Source organism: Somniosus microcephalus, chromosome 19 (genome assembly GCF_052327205.1).
Source record: "Somniosus microcephalus isolate GS21.2 chromosome 19, FLI_Smic_1.0, whole genome shotgun sequence".
Classification (NCBI taxonomy): Eukaryota; Metazoa; Chordata; class Chondrichthyes; order Squaliformes; family Somniosidae; genus Somniosus; species Somniosus microcephalus.
The window spans coordinates 75,890,805-75,911,722 of NC_141005.1; the positions used below are offsets into that span (position 1 = coordinate 75,890,805).

Genomic DNA, 20,918 nt, shown 5'->3' on the forward strand with positions numbered 1-20,918 from the left:
GCTGGTCCCTGAGGAAGAGATCCCTTTAACTCCAGGCTGGTCCCTGAGGGAGCGGTCCCTTTAACTCCAGGCTGGTCCCTGAGGGAGAGGTCCCTTTAACTCCAGGGTGGTCCCTGAGAGAGCGGTCCCTTTAACTCCAGGCTGGTCCCTGAGGGAGCGGTCTCTTTAACTCCAGGCTGGTCCCTGAGGGAGCGGTCCCTTTAACTCCAGGCTGGGCCGTGAGGGAGTTGTCCCTTTAACTCCAGGCTTGTCCCTGAGGTAGCGGTTCCTTTAACTCCAGGGTGGTCCTGAGGGAGCAGTTCTTTTAACTCCAGGCTGGGCCATGAGGGAGAGGTCCCTTTACCACCAGGTTGGTACCTGAGGGACCTGTCCCATTAACTCCGGGCTTGACCCTGAGGGAGCAGCTCCTTTAACTCTGGGCTGTGCCCAAGGGAGCGATCCCTTTAATTCCGGGCTTGTCCCTGAGGGAGTGGTCCCTTTAACTCCTGCTTGTCCCTGAAGGTGCCGTCCCTTTAACTAAATGTTGGGGCATAAGGGAGCTGTCTGTTTAACTCCAGATTGGGCCATGAGGGACTAGTCTCTGTAACTCCAGGCTGGACCCTGACGAAGCGGTACATTTAACGCCAGGCCAGGCCATGAGGGAGCGGGCCCTTTAACTCCAGGCTGGACCTGAGAAAGCGGTCCCTTTGACTCCGGCCTGGTCCCAGAGTGAGCTGTCCCTTTAACTCCAGGGTGGTCCCTGAGGGAACGGTCCCTTTAACTCCAGGCTGGTCCCTGAGGGAGCGGGCCCTTTAACTCCAGGCTGGTCCCTGAGGGAGCGGGCCCTTTAACTCCAGGCTGGTCCCTGAGGGAGTGGTCCCTTTAACTCCAGGCTGGTCCCTGAGGGAGCGGGCCCTTTAACTCCAGGCTGGTCCCTGAGGGAGCGGGCCCTTTAACTCCAGCCTGGTCCCTGAGGGAGCGGTCCCTTTAACTCCAGGCTGGTCCCTGAGGGAGCGGGCCCTTTAACTCCAGCCTGGTCCCTGAGGGAGTGGGCCCTTTAACTCCAGGCTGGTCCCTGAGGGAGCGGGCCCTTTAACTCCAGGCTGGTCCCAGAGGGAGCGGGCCCTTTAACTCGGGGCTGTCCCTGAGGGAGCGGGCCCTTTAACTCCAGGCTGGTCCCCGAGGGAGCGGGCCCTTTAAATCCAGGCTGGTCCCTGAGGGAGCGGGCCCTTTAATGCAGGGCTGTCCCTGAGGGAGCGGGCCCTTTAACTCCAGGCTGGTCCCTGAGGGAGAGGTCCCTTTAACTCCAGGGTGGTCCCTGAGAGAGCGGTCCCTTTAACTCCAGGCTGGTCCCTGAGGGAGCGGGCCCTTTAACTCCAGGCTGGTCCCTGAGGGAGAGGTCCCTTTAACTCCAGGGTGGTCCCTGAGAGAGCGGTCCGTTTAACTCCAGGCTGGTCCCTGAGGGAGCGGTCTCTTTAACTCCAGGCTGGTCCCTGAGGGAGCGGTCCCTTTAACTCCAGGCTGGGCCATGAGGGAGTTGTCCCTTTAACTCCAGGCTTGTCCCTGAGGTAGCGGTTCCTTTAACTCCAGGGTGGTCCTGAGGGAGCAGTTCTTTTAACTCCAGGCTGGGCCATGAGGGAGAGGTCCCTTTACCAACAGGTTGGTACCTGAGGGACCTTTCCCATTAACTCCGGGCTTGACCCTGAGGGAGCAGCTCCTTTAACTCTGGGCTGTGCCCAAGGGAGTGGTCCCTTTAACTCCTGCTTATCCCTGAAGGTGCCGTCCCTTTAACTAAATGTTGGGCCATAAGGGAGCTGTCCGTTTAACTCCAGATTGGGCCATGAGGGACTAGTCTCTGTAACTCCAGGCTGGACGCTGATGAAGCGGTCCCTTTAACGCCAGGCCAGGCCATGAGGGAGCGGGCCCTTTAACTCCAGGCTGGACCTGAGAAAGCGGTCCCTTTGACTCCGGCCTGGTCCCTGAGCGAGCTGTCCCTTTAACTCCAGGGTGGTCCATGAGGGAGCGGGCCCTTTAACTCCAGGGTGGTCCCTGAGGGAGCGGTCCCTTTAACTCCAGGCTGGTCCCTGAGCGAGCTGTCCCTTTAACTCCAGGGTGGTCCCTGAGGGAGCGGGCCCTTTAACTCCAGGGTGGTCCCTGAGGGAGCGGTCCCTTTAACTCCAGGCTGGTCCCTGAGGGAGCGGTCCCTTTAACTCCAGGCTGGTCCCTGAGGGAGCGGTCCCTTTAACTCCAGGCTGGTCCCTGAGGGAGCGGTCCCTTTAACTCCAGGCTGGTCCCTGAGGGAGCGGTCCCTTTAACTCCAGGCTGGTACCTGAGGGAGCGGTCCCTTTAACTCCAGGCTGGTCCCTGAGGGAGCGGTCCCTTTAACTCCAGGCTGGTCCCTGAGGGAGCGGGCCCTTTAACTCCAGGCTGGTCCCTGAGGGAGCGGTCCCTTTAACTCCAGGCTGGTCCCTGAGGGAGCGGTCCCTTTAACTCCAGGCTGGTACCTGAGGGAGCGGTCCCTTTAACTCCAGGCTGGTCCCTGAGGGAGCGGTCCCTTTAACTCCAGGCTGGTCCCTGAGGGAGCGGGCCCTTTAACTCCAGGCTGGTCCCTGAGGGAGCGGTCCCTTTAACTCCAGGCTGGTCCCTGAGCGAGCTGTCCCTTTAACTCCAGGGTGGTCCCTGAGGGAGCGGGCCCTTTAACTCCAGGGTGGTCCCTGAGGGAGCGGTCCCTTTAACTCCAGGCTGGTCCCTGAGGGAGCGGTCCCTTTAACTCCAGGCTGGTACCTGAGGGAGCGGTCCCTTTAACTCCAGGCTGGTCCCTGAGGGAGCGGTCCCTTTAACTCCAGGCTGGTCCCTGAGGGAGCGGGCCCTTTAACTCCAGGCTGGTCCCTGAGGGAGCGGGCCCTTTAACTCCAGGCTGGTCCCTGAGGGAGCGGTCCCTTTAACTCCAGGGTGGTCCCTGAGGGAGCGGGCCCTTTAACTCCAGGCTGGTCCCTGAGGGAGCGGTCCCTTTAACTCCAGGCTGGTCCCTGAGGGAGCGGTCCCTTTAACTCCAGGCTGGTCCCTGAGCGAGCTGTCCCTTTAACTCCAGGGTGGTCCCTGAGGGAGTGGGCCCTTTAACTCCAGGGTGGTCCCTGAGGGAGCGGTCCCTTTAACTCCAGGCTGGTCCCTGAGGGAGCGGTCCCTTTAACTCCAGGCTGGTACCTGAGGGAGCGGTCCCTTTAACTCCAGGCTGGTCCCTGAGGGAGCGGTCCCTTTAACTCCAGGCTGGTCCCTGAGGGAGCGGGCCCTTTAACTCCAGGCTGGTCCCTGAGGGAGCGGGCCCTTTAACTCCAGGCTGGTCCCTGAGGGAGCGGTCCCTTTAACTCCAGGCTGGTCCCTTTAACTCGGGGCTGTCCCTGTTCAATCAGCGGCTGTCATGGTAACTGGGCACTACAACTCCCGGCGTGCTGCGCGCGGCCTGCGCCTGCGCTGTGCCGCTGTAGGCCGCGGGTGTGTCGGGAGCGGCGCCGGTTGTGAGTTCCCGCGGCGCTCAGGGCCGATCAGGTAAAGATCATCTGCGGCCATTCACCCCGCCGGCTGCGCGCCTCGGATCCCCGGGCTGGACGAGGGAGCGACGGCCCCGGGCCCCCGCGGGCTGGTGCTGGCCGGGTTCCACCAGAACTCCCCCACAGAGCGGGACAGTGTCCGCACTCGGGATCGGCCGACAGGCTGGGGCCGGGGAATGAAGTGCGTGAGGGGGGAGCCCCCGGGGAGGGCGAGGGGGTGTGAGGGGTAAATACCCGGGGGAGGGGAGTGTGAGGGGTAAATACCCGGGGGAGGGGAGTGTGAGGGGTAAATACCCGGGGGAGGGGAGTGTGAGGGGTAAATACCCGGGGGAGGGGAGTGTGAGGGGTAAATACCCGGGGGAGGGGAGTGTGAGGGGTAAATACCCGGGGGAGGGGAGGGAGTGTGAGGGGTAAATACCCGGGGGAGGGGAGGGAGTGTGAGGGGTAAGTGCCCGGGGGAGGGGAGGGAGAGTGAGGGGTAAGTGCCCGGGGGAGGGGAGGGAGTGTGAGGGGTAAGTGCCCGGGGGAGGGGAGGGAGTGTGAGGGGTAAGTACCCGGGGGAGGGGAGGGAGTGTGAGGGGTAAGTACCCGGGGGAGGGGCGTGTGAGGGGTAAATACCCAGGGGAGGGGAGGGAGTGTGAGGGGTAAATACCCGGGGGAGGGGAGGGAGTGTGAGGGGTAAATACCCGGGGGAGGGGAGTGTGAGGGGTAAATACCCGGGGGAGGGGAGTGTGAGGGGTAAGTACCCGGGGGAGGGGAGTGTGAGGGGTAAATACCCGGGGGAGGGGAGTGTGAGGGGTAAATACCCGGGGGAGGGGAGTGTGAGGGGTAAGTACCCGGGGGAGGGGAGTGTGAGGGGTAAGTACCCGGGGGAGGGGTGTGTGAGGGGTAAGTACCCGGGGGAGTGTGAGGGGTAAGTACCCGGGGGAGGGGAGTGTGAGGGGTAAATACCCGGGGGAGGGGAGGGAGTGTGAGGGGTAAGTACCCGGGGGAGGGGAGGGAGTGTGAGGGGTAAGTACCCGGGGGAGGGGCGTGTGAGGGGTAAATACCCAGGGGAGGGGAGGGAGTGTGAGGGGTAAATACCCGGGGGAGGGGAGGGAGTGTGAGGGGTAAGTACCCGGGGGAGGGGAGTGTGAGGGGTAAGTACCCGGGGGAGGGGAGTGTGAGGGGTAAGTACCCGGGGGAGGGGAGTGTGAGGGGTAAGTACCCGGGGGAGGGGAGTGTGAGGGGTAAGTACCCGGGGGAGGGGAGTGTGAGGGGTAAGTACCAGGGGGAGGGGAGTGTGAGGGGTAAGTACCCGGGGGAGGGGAGTGTGAGGGGTAAGTACCCGGGGGAGGGGAGTGTGAGGGGTAAGTACCAGGGGGAGGGGAGTGTGAGGGGTAAGTACCAGGGGGAGGGGAGTGTGAGGGGTAAGTACCCGGGGGAGGGGAGTGTGAGGGGTAAGTACCCGGGGGAGGGGAGTGTGAGGGGTAAGTACCCGGGGGAGGGGAGTGTCGGGGGTAAGTACCCGGGGGAGGGGAGTGTCGGGGGTAAGTACCCGGGGGAGGGGGAGTGTGGGGGGTAAGTACCCGGGGGAGGGGAGTGTGGGGGGTAAGCACCCGGGGGAGGGGAGTGTGGGGGGTAAGCACCCGGGGGAGGGGAGTGTGGGGGGTAAGCACCCGGGGGATGGGAGTGTGGGGGGTAAGCACCCGGGGGAGGGGAGTGTGGGGGGTAAGCACCCGGGGGAGGCGAGTGTGGGGGGTAAGCACCCGGGGGAGGGGAGTGTGGGGGGTAAGCACCCGGGGGAGGGGAGTGTGGGGGGTAAGCACCCGGGGGAGGGGAGTGTGGGGGGTAAGCACCCGGGGGAGGGGAGTGTGGGGGTAAGCACCCGGGGGAGGGGAGTGTGGGGGGTAAGCACCCGGGGGAGGGGAGTGTGGGGGGTAAGCACCCGGGGGAGGGGAGTGTGGGGGGTAAGCACCCGGGGGAGGGGAGTGTGGGTGGTAAGCACCCGGGGGAGGGGAGTGTGGGGGGGTAAGCACCCGGGGGAGGGGAGTGTGGGGGGTAAGCACCCGGGGGAGGGGAGTGTGGGGGGTAAGCACCCGGGGCAGGGGAGTGTGGGGGTTAAGCACCCGGGGCAGGGGAGTGTGGGGGGTAAGCACCCGGGGCAGGGGAGTGTGGGGGGTAAGCACCCGGGGGAGGGGAGTGTGGGGGGTAAGCACCCGGGGGAGGGGAGTGTGTGTGAGGGGTAAATACCCGGGGGAGGGGAGGAGAGGGAGTGTGAGGGGTAAATACCCGGGGGAGGGGAGGAGAGGGAGTGTGAGGGGTAAATACCCGGGGGAGGGGAGGGGCGTGTGAGGGGTAAATACCCGGGGGAGGGGAGTGTGAGGGGTAAAAACCCAGGGGAGGGGAGGGAGTGTGAGGGTTAAGTACCCGGGGGAGGGGAGTGTGAGGGGTAAGTACCCGGGGGAGGGAGTGTGAGGGGTAAATACCCGGGGGAGGGGAGTGTGAGGGGTATATACCCGGGGGAGGGGAGTATGAGGGGTATATACCCGGGGGAGGGGTGTGTGAGGGGTAAATACCCAGGCGAGGGGAGGGGCGTGTGAGGGGTAAATACCCGGGGGAGGGGAGTGTGAGGGGTAAGTACCCGGGGGAGGGGAGTGTGAGGGGTAAATACCCGGGGGAGGGGAGTGTGAGGGGTAAATACCCGGGGGAGGGGAGTGTGAGGGGTAAATACCCGGGGGAGGGGAGTGTGAGGGGTAAATACCCGGGGGAGGGGAGTGTGAGGGGTAAATACCCGGGGGAGGGGAGTGTGAGGGGTATATACCCGGGGGAGGGGAGTGTGAGGGGTATATACCCGGGGGAGGGGTGTGTGAGGGGTAAATACCCGGGGGAGGGGAGGGAGTGTGAGGGGTAAATGCCCGGGGGAGGGGAGTGTGAGGGGTATGTACCCGGGGGGAGGGGAGTGTGAGGGTATATACCCGGGGGAGGGGAGTGTGAGGGGTAAATACCCGGGGGGAGGGGAGGGAGTGTGAGGGGTAAATACCCGGGGGGAGGGGAGGGAGTGTGAGGGGTAAATACCCAGGCGAAGGAGTGAGAGGGGTAAATACCCAGGGGAAGGAGTGTGAGGGGTAAATACCCAGGGGAGGGGAGGGAATGTGAGGGGTAAATACCCGGGGGAGGGGAGGGAATGTGAGGGGTAAATACCCGGGGGAGGGGAGGGAATGTGAGGGGTAAATACCCGGGGGAGGGGAGGGAATGTGAGGGGTAAATGCCCGGGGGAGGGGAGGGAATGTGAGGGGTAAATACACGGGGGAGGGGAGGGAATGTGAGGAATAAATACCCGGGGGAGGGGAGGTAATGTGAGGGGTAAGTACCCGGGGTGGGGAGGGAGTGTGAGGGGTAAATACCCGGGGGGAGGGAGTGTGAGGGGTAAATACCCGGGGGGAGGGGCTGGAGTGTGAGGGGTAAATACCCGGGGGAGGGGAAGGAGTGTGAGGGGTAAATACCCGGGGTGGGGGAATGTGTGAGGGGTAAATACCCGGGTGGAGGGGAAGGAGTGTGAGGGGTAACTACCCGGGGGGAGGGAGTGTGAGGGGTAAATACCCGGGGGGGGGGTGGTGGAGAAGTGTGAGGGGTAAATACCCAGTGGGAGGGGCGGGGGCGGAGTGTGAGGGTAAATACCCGGGGGAGGGAGGGGGTGTAGTGTGAGGGGTAAATACCCGGGGGAGGCGAGGGAATGTGAGGGGTAAATACCCGGGGGAGGTGAAGGAGTGTGAGGGGTAAATACCCGGGGGAGGGGAAGGAGTGTGAGGGGTAAATACCCGGGGGGGTGGGGAGGAGTATGAGGGGTAAATACCCGGGGGGAGGGGAAGGAGTGCGAGGGGTAAATACCCAGGGGAGGGGAAGGAGTGTGAGGGGTAAATACCCGGGGGAGGGGAAGGAGTGAGGGGGGTAAATACCCGGGGGGAGGGGAAGGAGTGTGAGGGGTAAATACCCGGGGGCAGGGGAAGGAGTGCGAGGGGTAAATACCCGAGGGGGGGGGGGGGAAGGAGTGTGAGGGGTAAATACCCGGGGGGGGGGGGAGGAGTGAGGGGTAAATACCTGTGGGGGGGGGAGGGGGGATGGTGTGTGAGGGTTAAATACCCGGGGGGAGGGGAAGGAGTGTGAGGGGTAAATACCCGAGGGAGGGGATGGAGTGTGAGGGGTAAATCACCGAGGGAGTGGGTGGGGTAAATACCCAGGGGCAGGGAGGGATTGTGAGTGGTAAATACCCGGGGGCGGGATTTTGAGGGGTAAATACCCGGGGCAGGGGAGGGAGTGTGAAGGGTAAATACCCGGGGAGGGGAGGGAGTGTGAGGAGTAAATACCCGGGGATGGGGGGGAGGAGTGAGGGGTAAATACCTGTGGGGGGGGGAGGGGGGATGGTGTGTGAGGGTTAAATACCCGGGGGGAGGGGAAGGAGTGTGAGGGGTAAATACCCGAGGGAGGGGATGGAGTGTGAGGGGTAAATCACCGAGGGAGTGGGTGGGGTAAATACCCAGGGGCAGGGAGGGATTGTGAGTGGTAAATACCCGGGGGCGGGATTTTGAGGGGTAAATACCCGGGGCAGGGGAGGGAGTGTGAAGGGTAAATACCCGGGGAGGGGAGGGAGTGTGAGGAGTAAATACCCGGGGATGGGAGGGAGTGTGAGGGGTAAATACCCGGGGGAGGGGAGTGATTGTGAGGGGTAAATACCCGGGGGCAGGGAGGGATTGTGAGGAGTAAATACCCGGGGGCGGGGAGGGATTGTGAGGGGTAAATACCTGGGGGAGGGGTGTGAGTGGTAAATACCCGGGGGAGGGGTGGGAGTGTGAGGGGTAAATACCCGGGGGAGGGGTGGGAGTGTGAGTGGTAAATACCTGAGGCTGAGAGAACTAGTTTGAAATGTGTAGTCAGCACTTTATTGAAGCTTCAAGGGGCATCTGTCCCAGTTACTGATTTCTATCTGTAGCGGGGGGCCTGGTGGTGCCGTATTCGCTCTGGGTTTACTCCACTGGGAGCACTGCGCTGGTGAAGGCCGTTTTGTTTGTTCAACGACTGCTCAGGTTAAGCTCGTGTGCAAGACATGTCAAAATGCTTCTCCTTTGTGGTTCCGATGTTCTGGTCATGGAATGGACGCCTCTGGCCTTTGTGTGAGGTGGACTTTTGACAAACTGGGGAAGTGGTTGGAGGGAGAGCTATGGGCTAAACTGACATGCGATTGAGAACCCTAGAGTGGAGTCTGCTTCATGTCCGACATTGTGACCTGTTAGTCTAATATCTGTTGTGGGGAAGTTCTTACAATCTATCATTAAGGATAGAGTGGCTGAAAAATTTGAACTGATTAGTGAGAGCCAACATGGATTTGTAAAGGGCAGGTCATGCAGCAAACCTAATCGAATTTTTTGAGGAAGTAAGTAAAGTAGTGGACTGGGGTATGTCTATGGACTAAAAATTGACAAATACCCTGGACCTGATGGCCTGCATCCTAGGGTTTTAAAAGAGGTGGCTGCAGAGATAGTGGATGCATTGGTTATGTTCTTCCAGAATTCCCTAGAATCTAGAACTGTCCCTGCAAATGCAACCCGGTTATTCAAGAAAGGAGGGAGAGAGAAAACCGGGAACTACAGGCCAGTTAGCCTGACATCAGTAGTAGGGAAAATGGTAGAATCTATTATTAGGGACGTGGTAACAGGGCACTTAGAAAATCATGATTGGGCTGAGCCAGCATGGATTTATGAAAGGGAAATCATGTTTGACAAATCTTAGTTTTTTGAGGTTGTAACTAGCAGGGTAGATAAGTGGATGTGGTGTATTTGGATTTTCAGAAAGCATTCGATAAGGTGCCACACTAGAGGTTATTACACAAAATTAGGGCTAATGGGATTGGGGGTAATATATTAGCATGGATTGAGGATTGGTTAATGGACAGAAACAGAGAGTAGGAATAAACGGCTCATTTTCGGCCTGACAGGCTGTAACCAGTGGGGTACAGCAAGGATCAGTGCTTGGGCCTTGGCTATTCACAGTCTGTATCAATGACCTAGATGAGGGGACCGATAATGTATCCAAGTTTGCTGATGATACAAAGCTAGGTGGGACAGTAAGCTGTGAGGAGAACAGAGTCTGCAAAGGGATATAGATAGACTGAGTGAGTGGGCAGTAAGGTGGCAGATGGAGATAATGTAGGGAAATGTGAGGTTATTCACTTTGGTAAGAAAAATAGAAAAACAATATTTTTTAAATGGTGAGAAACTTTCAAATGTTGGTGTTCAGAGAGATTTGGGTGTCCTCGTGCAAGAAACACAGAAAGCTAGCATGCAGGTACAGCAAGCAATAAGGAAGGCAAATGGCATGTTGGCCTTTATTGCAAGGGGGTTGGAGTATAAGAGTAAGGAAGTCTTGCTCCAATTGTACAGGGCCTTGGTGAGACCACACCTGGAGCACTGCGCACAGTTTTGGTCTCCTTATCTAAGGAAGGATATACTTGCCTTGGAGGCGGTGCAACGAAGGTTCACTAGATTGATTCCTGGGATGAGAGGGCTGTCCTATGATGAGAGATTGTGTAGACTGGGCCGATACTCTCTGGAGTTTAGAAGAATGAGAGGTGATCTCATTGAAGCATACAAGATTCTGAAGGGGATTGACAGGGTCGATGCTGTGAGGTTGTTTCCTCTGGCTGGAGTGTCTAGAACTAGGGGGCATAGTCTCTGGATAAGGGGTCGGCCATTTAAGACTGAGAGGAGGAGGAATTTCTTCACTCGGAGGGTTGTGAATCTTTGGAATTCTTTGCCCCAGAGGGCTGTGGAGGCTGAGTCTTCAAGGCTGTGATTGATCGATTTTTGGACTGTAGGGGTATCGAGGGATATGGAGATCGGGCGGGAAAGTGGAGTTGAGGCCGATGATCAGCCATGATCTTATTGAATGGCGGAGCAGGCTCGAGGGGCCGTATGGCCGACTCCTGCTCTTACTACTTGTGTTCCTGTGACAGGGTAGAGAGAGAGAGAGAGAAACTTTTTCCGCTGGTGGGGGAGTCCAGGACAAGGGGACAGAACCTTAAAATCAGAGCCAGGCCACTCTGGAGAGAAGTTTCACGTCAAGGGTGGTAGAAGTGTGGAAGTCTGTCCCACAAAAAGCAGATTCTTTGCAACCGTGGCGTCCTATTTGACCCTGAGCTGAACTTCTGACACCATATCCTCTCCATTGCCAAGACCGCCTACTTCCACCTTCGTAATATTGCCCATCTCCGCCCCTGCCTCAGCTCATCTGCTGCTGAAACCCTCATCCATGCCTTTGTTACCTCTAGACTCGACTATTCCAACGCACTCCTGGCCGGCCTCTCTCGTTCTACCTACCGTGGACTTGAGCTCATCCAAAACTCTGCTGCCCATGTGCTAACTCACACCAAGTCCCATTCACCCATCGCCCCTGTGCTCGCTGACCTACATTGGCTCCCGGTTCAGCAACGCCTCAATTTCAAAATTCTCATCCTTGTTTTCAAATCCCTCCATGGCCTCGCCCCTCCCTACCTCTGTAATCTCCTCCAGCTCCACAACCCTTCGAGATCTCTCCGCTCCTCCAATTCTGACCTCGCGCATCCCTGATTTTCATCGCTCCACCATTGGCGGCCGTGCCTTCAGCTGCCGAGGCCCTAAGCTCTGTAATTCCCTCCCTTAGCCTCTCTATACACCTTGCCTCCTCCTTTAAGTTTCTCCTTAAAACCTACCTTTTTGACCAAAGTTTTGGTCACCTGTTCTAATACCTCCTTATATGGCTCGGTGTCAAATTTTGTTAATGCTCCTGTGAAGCACCTTGGGACGTTTTATTATGTTAAAGCAATATAAATGCAAGTTGTTGTAAAGATGATTGGTTTCCAAGTGTGTCAGACACTCGGCCCAAAAAGCAGTAGATAGGTTAAGTGCTGAGTCTAATAACTCTAGATTCTTCAAGTTCATCCGTGGCTATCTCAACACCAATCATGGAGTGCGTCTGTTCAATTTTCCTTCCTGCATGCAGTACTTTGCATTTCAATCACCTGCCACTCTTCTGCTCCCTGACTTCTTTCAGTGTGCTCCTGTCATTGGACTTTGGCTGCCATTGGAGAATAATCAGCAAATTTGACAGGTTAACATTGAGCTCCTGAATTGGAGCCACAAACCCAATAGTGGCAGGGGTTCGTCGGGGCAAGGGAAAGCATGGTTAGATGTGGAAAGGGCTTGGGTGTGATTGTTAGAGCTCCGAGGGATCAGCCCAACATGAGTCAGTGATTAGGTGGGATTGCCAAGTGGGTGTTATGCCTGGGAGGATATACATTGGCGCGCAGCAACGTAGGGAGGTAAGGAGAGTCATTTCTCCTCCTCCTCCCAGTACAGAAGTTTGGAGAAGATTATTACGTTTACGGAAGAGTTCTGTTTAGTTTTTGGCATTGAATTGGAGGCTGCAGTTATACTGCTATGTTTTTACCCTACAAAGTGCAGAACTGGCAGTATAACTACAATCTAATCAGCAGTGACTCCTTAGCACACTTCAGTAGGAGTGAAATCCTGAGCATTTTGGGGGTGTTTGCAGCCTGACTCCCATCTCCCAACATTCAGGTGTGCTGTGGGAGGTGGGCCCGAGGCTGCACGTTAATGATGTTGGTGTGATTGGACGAAGCACTGCCAACAAGCCAGGGTTGAACAAAGTTCTCTTCAGGTTTGCAGCATCATCAATGTCAATCGAGTCTGACATTCCAGTTTGGAGAGAGCTCATTGTAGTTTAATCCACTGCTAGCTCCACATGAGCATTATCTACTCTAATCACAGTTCCCTGTCTTTCCTTATACCCTTTAATAGTTTTACTTGAATGTGCCTACGTCTGTCAAATGCCATCATTAACTCATCTTCAGTAACCCTGGTGGCAATGCATTATGAATTCTAATATCCCTTTGCTTGAAAAGAAATTCTTCATGGCCTTGCCACTTAATGCTTTTAATACCAATCTAAGTTTCTGTCCCTTGTCATGGATTTACTGACCAGTTAAAAGTCTTTCATCCTTCGTCTTCTCAATTATTTTCAAACTTTGAACACTGCTATTCAATCTACCTTAACCTTCTCTGCGGCCAGTAAATACAGCTCTAGTTATGCTCTCGTTCTTGGTATCATACTGGTGAATCTATATACATCGACATCCAGTTCTGGATGAGCAGAAATTTTCTCCAATGAAATATTGGGAAGACCGAAGCCATTGTTTTCAGTCCCCGGCACAAACTCCGTTCCCTAGACTGACTCCATCCCTCTCCCTAACATCTATCTGAGGCTGAACCACACTGTTCGCAACCTTGGTGTCATATTTGACCCTGAAATGAGCTCCCAACCACACATCTGCGGCATAACAAAGACAGCCTACTTCCACCTCTAACATCGCCTGTCTCTGCCCTGCCTCAGCTCATCTGCTGCTGAAACCCTCAGCCATGCCTTTGTTACCTCTAGACTTGACTGTTCCCGCACCCTCCTGGCTGGTGCCTCATGTTCTACCTTTCGTAAACTTGAGCTCGTCCAAAACTCTGCTGCCCGTGTCCTAACCTGCACCAAGTCCCATCCACTCATCATCCCTGTGCTCGCTGACCGACATTGGCTCCCGGTTTCAAAATTCTCATCCTTGGTTTCAAATCCCTCCGTGGCCTTGTCCCTCCCTATCCCTATCTCTGTAATCTCCTCCAACACCCCCCCCCCACCTCGGGAGATATCCGTGCTCCTCTAATCCCGCCCTCTTGAGCATCCCTGACGGTAGAGGGATGGAGAGGTTTAGGGAGGAAATTCCAGAACTTCGGCTTTGGCAGCTGAAGTCACGGCCACCAATGGTGGAGGCCAGAACAAGAGGCGCACAGATATCTCCGGGGGGGTGGGTGGGGCGGGGGTGGAATTGTGGGGTTGATACCAAGGTCTGGTTCAGCTTCAGGCACATGTTAGGGAGAGGGCTGGAGTTGATGGCTAGGGAATGGAGTTTGTGGCAGGGACTGAAAACAATGGCTTCGGTCTTCCCAATATTTCGTTGGTGGAAATTTCTGCTCATTCAGTACTGGATGTCGGACAAACAGTCTGACAATTTAGCGACAGTGGAGGGGTCGAGAGATGGTGGTGAGGTCGAGCTGGTGAGGGTGCCTTCAGCGTACATGTAAAACCCTGCTGTCTGTGCGGGACCTTTTTCAAGTGTTCACTAACGTTATCCCTTACGGTTCCTAGTAGTTTAGCACGTTTCCTGCTATTGATACGAGGTTAACTGGTCTTCAGTTACCCCAATTATCCCTTTGTACAGTCAGTGTAACTCTGATACCGCGGCATGCTCGGATCGATAGGTGCATCCTAAGATATTCAGCACGCGTTCTGTTGATTTTTCTCATTTCTGTTATCTTCACTCTGGGTTTGATATCATCACAGAGTTGAATGATCCCATCTGTACCATATAGAGATTGTATCCCAATGTTTTTAGGGTTAGGGATCTCTTCTCTCTTTTGACCAAGCTGGTTTTCTGTGTTGTGTTTCAGCCTGTTCCTGTTGGAGACCTCCTACCCCCCCTCACCCCCTCATTTCCATCTGCCATCATGGCCGACACGAGTGACCTGGACCATCAGATAGAGCAACTAATGCGTTGCGAGCTCATCAAAGAAAGCGAGGTGAAAGTGCTGTGTGCCAAAGCCAGGTATGGAACTGACCAGAGTATAACCTGCTCAAGGGTTGGCAGGGAGTGAGCCACCTGTATACAGTTACATTTTATATTTCTGTATGGTGTTAGATTAAGAATGTGTATTTGCAGCAGGAGTTTGAAACGTTTCCAATTGAATTAAATGAGCTGTATGTTTGGGGGTTTTCAAATCTTGGAAACCATCTTGGAGAAGGACCACACTCGGGTGTTTGGGGCTGAAACGTTGCATGTAGTTTGGAGGCAAGGATGTGTTTGTATTTTTTAACCCTGCAGTTTATGATCAGTTAGTTCTCGCAGAGGGACTTGCCCCAGTGTTAAGGGATTGGCTAACAGCCTGCCGGTGTTCTGAATGGAGGAGGATTCACTGGGGTAAATGGGCCCAGGAACAGGAGGAAACATAGAAACATAGAAGATAGGCGTAGGCCATTCGGCCCCTCGAGCCTGCTCCGCCATTCAATGAGATCATGGCTGATCATCCAAATTCAGTACCCTGTCCCTGCTTTCTCCCCATATCCCTCGATCCCTTTAGCCTTAAGAAATATATCCAACTCCTTCTTGAATATATTTAATGAATTGGCCTCAACTGCCTTCTGTGGTAGAGAATTCCACAGGTTCACCACTCTCTGGGTGAAGAAATTCCTCCTCATCTCTGTCCTAAATGGCTTACCCCTTATCCTTAGACTCTGACCCCTGGTTCTGGACTCCCCGACCATCGGGAACATCCTTCCTGCATCTAGTCTGTCCAGTCCTGTCAGAATTTTATAAGTTTCAATGAGATCCCCTCTCATTCTTCTAAACTCCAGCGAGTACAAGCCCAGTCGACCCAATCTCTCCTCATACGTCATTCCTGCTATCCCAGGTATCAGTCTGGTGAATCTTCACTGAACTCTTTCCATGGCAAGAACATCCTTCCTCAGATAAGGCGACCAAAACTGCACACAATACTCAAGGTGTGGTCTCACCAAGGCCCTGTACAACTGCAGCAAGACATCCTTGCTCCTGTACTCGAACCCTCTCGCTACGAAGGCCAACATACCATTTGCCTTCTTAACCGCCTGCTGCACCTGCATGCTTACCTTCAGCGACTGGTGCACAAGGACACCCAGGTCTCGTTGCACTTCCCCGTTCGTTGCCATTCGGCCCCTCGAGCCTGTTTGCCAGTCAATGAGATCATGGCTGATCTGTATCTTAACTCCATCTACCCACCTTAGTTCTGTAACCCTTAACACCCTCACTCAAAAATCTATCAAACTCCGTTTTGAAATTATAAATTGACCCCAGCCTTTTGGGGGGTGGGGGGGGGTGGAAAGAGAGTTCCAGATTTCTACTCCCCTTAGCATGGTCACTCCTCTGGCCCGATTGCTAGAGGCAGCCGGAAGCATCAAGCACAAGGTCTCCGGTTCAATCCCTGGTCTGTGCTGTGGTAGCTGACCTGAGCTTAGAGTGTTGAGAAGCGTGCTACAGCTGACCTCTGTCAGGGGGGTGAAATCAGCTGGGTTCCTGCTCCCGGCTGCTACTCAGTGACTCCGGCAGGAAAATGTGCGAAAGCCAGGCGGGGGGGATGGGATGAGTTTAGACTGCGATGGTTTCTACAGTTGAATAGCCTGTCGCCACTTAGGTGAGAAACCATGGGAACCGCAAGAGTCTGCACCCAACGGAGAGGAAGGTGTTAAAAAGGGATGGGAGGTAATTTGGAATTAAAACTTAAAAAAAGCAGAGTTCAGTGTCTGCAGAGTCTGTATGACTAAACCTACAGGAAGGAGAGTTGGGCATACCATCAAAGCTGACATGCGATCTGATTTCTAGATCGCTCCTGTGAACTGTCTTCAGTCATGTCATTAATCTGAGTTGCAGACACTCATAACATTAGATTTTGCAAATTTTTGAGACAGCCAAATAAGTCTACCATCCTGTACTGTACCTGTGAACACTGGGATCACCAGCACTTTAACCGTACCATCCTGCCCTGTGCTTGTTCACCAGCACTTTAACCGTACCGTCCTCTGTGCCTGTTCACCAGTACTTTAACCGTACCATCCAGCCCTGTACCTGTTCACCAGCACTTTAACCGTACCATCCTGCACTGTGCCTGTTCACCAGCACTATAGTGCCCTGCACTCAGTGAATTCACCATTAAGGTCGTGTCGAGTGCAGCTTTTTGCACAGAGGGATATTCAGAAGAACCGTCGCCCTCGGCCACCACTGTGCACCTCTTGGCAGTGAATCCGAGTGTTACTGGCACAGGCCTGGGGCAGAGCGCCTTTCTTGAAAGATCAGGGAGGCGAGAAACTGAAGTGGGAGTGGAAATGGATTCCTGTAAATACCAGCTGCCTAAACGGTCAGAGTTTGTCATTTCCTCCCTCCCCGCACTACCCTGGCCCCATCAGCAGCTGGAATTCAGTCAGGAGGCTGACCAATCTGCTGTGCTTTATGCACTCTGTTTGCACGATTGTATAATACATATACAGGGCCTCTGGATTCTGTAGATAGAAAAGCCAGTTTCTCTAGCAACAGTTTGTAGATTCTGTGGCAAAGCTACTGAAGATGAGGAATGTCTGATTGCAATAATTCTAATGTATATAAAAAAAACACAATCTACTTTTAGAAAAACTAGATCTTTTAAATTTTAAAAACAATTTACTGTACCCACTGTTTGCCTATTTATAGTACTAACGGTTACTTAATAGCTAGCTGTCTCACCTGATGTTTCATTGAGACAGGTGTGACAGCGAGCCAAACTGACAGATTTTAATTAAAAGTCTGAATTTACAACAATGGATCTCCTGCTTTGACTAGGAGAGTCTTATGTGATGTACTGTCAAATTGCAGCGTAGAATGATATTTTATCCCCTAGCCTATTTAAAGTTGAAGTGACCCCAGTACTTGTTAACATTAACAGGGAAAGTAAGAAAGATTTGCATTTATATAGCCCCTTAAACGACCTCAGGACATTCCAAAACGCTTTCCAGCCGATGAAGTACTTTTGAAGTGTAGTCACTGTTGTAATATAGAAAGCGTGACGGCCAAGTTGCACACAGCAAGCTCCCACAAACAGCGAGGTGAAGACCAGATAATCTGTTTTTGGTGTTGGTTGAGGGGTAAGTATTGGCCAAGACACTGAGGGGCAGGTGGTGTGTCGTAACTGCAGCCTGTGGGAGTTTGTGGAGAGCATCGCGATCCCGAGCAACTGCATCTGCAGTAAGTGTCTGCAGCTCGAGGAACTTCGGCTCAGAGTTGTTGAGCTGGAGTCCGAGCTGCAGACATTGCGATACATCAGGGAGGGGGAGAGTTACCCGGACACTTTGTCCCTGGAGGCAGTCACACCCTTTAGGTTAAGTAGTACATTAGAGTTTGTCAGTGGTCAGGGACAGGAGGGTGTGACTGCGAGTCAGGAAGATATGGGGACCCAGGATGTAGTGATGGAGGAGCAGCGGCGCTGGACCTTGTCCCAACAGGTACGAGGTACTTTCTACCTGTATGGATGAGGAAAGGGACTGCAGGGAGGATGGGCAAACTGACCACGGCACTGTGGTACAGGGGGCTATCCAAGTGGGGGGAGAAGGAAGGAATGTGGTAGTATTAGGGGACCGTATAGTTGGGGATAGATACTGTTCTCTGTAGCCGTGAAAGAGAGTCCCGAAGGCTGTGTTGCCTGCCCAGTGCCAGGGTTAAGGATATCTCCTTGCGCCTGGAGAAGAACTTGGAGTGGGAGTGGGAGGGGGAGGATCCAATTGTTGTGGTCCATGTAGGAACCAATGACATAGGTAGAACTAAGAATGAGGATCTGCTGAGGGAGTTTGAGGAGCTAGGGTCTAAATTAATAAGCAGAACCACAAGGGGGGTAATCTCTGGATTACTACCTGAGCCAGGTGCAAATTGGCATAGGGTCAAGCAGATCAGAGCGTTAAATGCGTGGCTCAAAGAATGGTGTGGAGAAAAAGGGGTTTCAATTCATAGGGCTCTGGCACCAGTACTGGGGAAAGAGGGAGCTGTTCCGTCGGGACAGGCTCCACTTAAACTGGGCTGGGACCAGTGTCCTGGCAAATCGAATAACTAGGGCTGTAGATAGGGCTTTAAACTTAAAAAAAAAAAAAAAAAAAAAAGGGGGGGGAGGGGTTAGGTGAGGGGAAATTTAGAAATCTAAAGAGAAAGGTCAAGGCAATAGAGCAGTGTTGTGAATTGGGTAAAAATAAGCAGTGTGACAGGAAGGGACAGAGTTTAATGGTAGCAGTGCAGCAGAGAATAAGGTCAAAGCAGCGAATAGTGGTTAAAAAAAATTAAATTAAAGGCTCTTTATCTGAATACACAAAGCATTCGTAACAAGATAGATGAACAAGTGGCACAAAGAGATAAATGGGCTTGATTTAATAGCCATTACAGAGACATGGTTCCAAGGTTGGGAACTAAATCTTCCAGGGTCCTTGACGTTTCGAAAAGACAGGCAGAATGGAAAAGGAGGGAGAGTAGCCATGATAATAAAGGATGACATAAGGACAGTAGCGAGAAAGGATCTGGGCTCGGAAGATCAGGAAGTAGAATCAGTATGGGTGGAGATAAGGAATAACAAGGGGCAGAAAACACTGGTAGGAGTAGTATATAGGCCCCCTAACAGTAGCTACACCGTTGGACAGAATATTAATCAAGAAATAGTAGGAGCTTGCAACAATGGTAATGCAATAATCTTGGGGGACTTTAATCTTCATATAGACTGGACAAATCAAATTGGCAAAGGTAGTCTGGAGGACGAGTTCATGGAATGCATTCGGGACAATATGTCATGGAACCAACCAGGGAACGGGCTATTTTAGATCTTGTATTGTGTAATGAGACAGGGTTAATTAGCAATCTTATAGTAAAGGATCCTCTGGGGCAGAGTGATCATAATTTCACCTTAATTTTGAGAGTGACTTACCCAAGTCTGAAACTCGAGTCTTAAACTTAAATAAAGCCAATTACATAGGTATGAGGAGTGAGTTGGCTAAGGTAAATTGGAAAAATAGATTAAAAGGTATGGCGGCAGATAAGCAGTGGCTAACATTTAAAGAAATATTTCATAATTCTCAACAAAAATACATTCCATTGAGAAACAAAAACTCCACAGGAAAAGTGATCCAACCGTGGTTAACTAAAGAAGTTAAGGATAGCATTAGATTGAAAGAAGAATCTTATAATGTTGCAAAGAATAATAGTAAACCTGAGGATTGGGAGAGTTTCAGAAACCAGCAAAGGTTGACCAAAAAATTGATGATAAGGGGAAAAAATAGAATGCGAGAAAACTAGCAAGAAATATAAAAGCAGATTCTACGAGTTTCTCCAAGTATGTAAAAAGGAAAAAGAGTAGCAAAAGTAAACGTTGGTCCCTTAGAGGCTGAGACAGGAGAAATTATTATGGGGAATAAGGAAATGGCAGAAACATTAAACAAATATTTTGTATCAGTCTTCACAGTAGAAGACACAAAAAGCCTACCAGAAATGGTGAGGAACCAAGGGTCTAATGAGGGTGAGGAACTTAACGTAATTAATATAAGTAGAGAAAAAGTACTCGAGAAACAAATGGGACTAAAAGCCAACAAATCCCCTGGACCAGACGGCCTACATCCTAGGGTTCTAAAAGAGGTGGCTGAAGAGGTAGTGGATGCATTGGTTTTGATCTTCCAAAATTCCCTAGATTCTGGAATGGTCCCAGCGGATTGGAAGGTCGCAAATGTAACACCGCTATTCAAGAAAGGAGGGAGAGAAAAAACAGGGGACTACAGGCCAGTTAGCCTGACCTCAGTCGTCGGGCAAATGCTGGAATCCATTGTTAAGGAAGTGGTAACAGGGCACTTAGAAAATCATAACATGATTAGGCAGAGTCAACATGGTTTTATGAAAGGGAAATCGTGTTTGACAAATTTATTAGAGTTTTTTGAGGATGTAACTAGCAGGGTAGATAAAGGGGAACCAGTGGATGTAGTATATTTGGATTTCCAAAAGGCATTCGATAAGGTGCCACATAAAAGATTATTACACAAGATTAGGGCTCATGGGTTGTGGGTAATATAGTAGCTTGGATAGAGGATTGGTTAACGGACAGAAAACAGAGTAGGGGTAAACAGATCTTTTTCAGGTTGGCAGGCTATAACTAGTTGGATACCGCAAAGATCAGTGCTGGGGCCTCTGCTATTTGCAATCTATATTAATGACCTAGATGAAGGGACCGAGTGTAATGTATCCAAGTTTGCTGATGATACAAAGCTAGGTGGGACAGTAAGCTGTGAGGAGAACACAGAGTCTGCAAAGTGTCAGAGTGTCATAACGGCACAGGAGGCCATTCGGCCCATTGCGTTCGTGCCGGCTCTCTGTAGAGCATTTCAGTCAGTCCCATTCCCCTGCTCTATCCCCGTAGCCCTGCAAGTTTATTTCCCTCAAGTGCCTATTGAGTGTCTCCGCTTCCACCACTTCCGTCGGCAGCGAGTTCCAGGTCCTCACCACTCGCTGCGTAAAAAAGTTTTTCCTCACATCCCCCCCCCCCTGTATCTCTTGTCCAAAACCTTAAATCTATGTCCCCTTATCCTTGTACCATCAACTAGTGGGAACAGCCTTTCCCCGTCTAGCCTATCCAAACCCGTCATAATCTTGTACACCTCGATCAAATCACCTCTCAACCTCCTTTGCTCTAATGAAAACAAATCCAGCTTCTCCAACCTGTCCTTGTAACTAAGATCCCCC

General features: G+C 53.2%; 1 protein-coding gene across 1 annotated transcript in view; it reads left to right on the plus strand.

Moving 5' to 3' along the window:
- Window positions 1-3,418: 3,418 nt before the first annotated feature.
- Window positions 3,419-20,918, plus strand: part of LOC147104924 (serine/threonine-protein phosphatase 4 catalytic subunit-like) — an 847,849-nt gene continuing 830,349 nt past the window's right edge. The window contains exons 1-2 of the mRNA XM_085962065.1: window positions 3,419-3,525; window positions 14,050-14,204. Of these exons, the coding sequence (XP_085818191.1) occupies window positions 14,107-14,204 (98 nt within the window). The 5' untranslated portion in view covers window positions 3,419-3,525; window positions 14,050-14,106. The remainder of the gene's footprint in view (window positions 3,526-14,049; window positions 14,205-20,918) is intronic.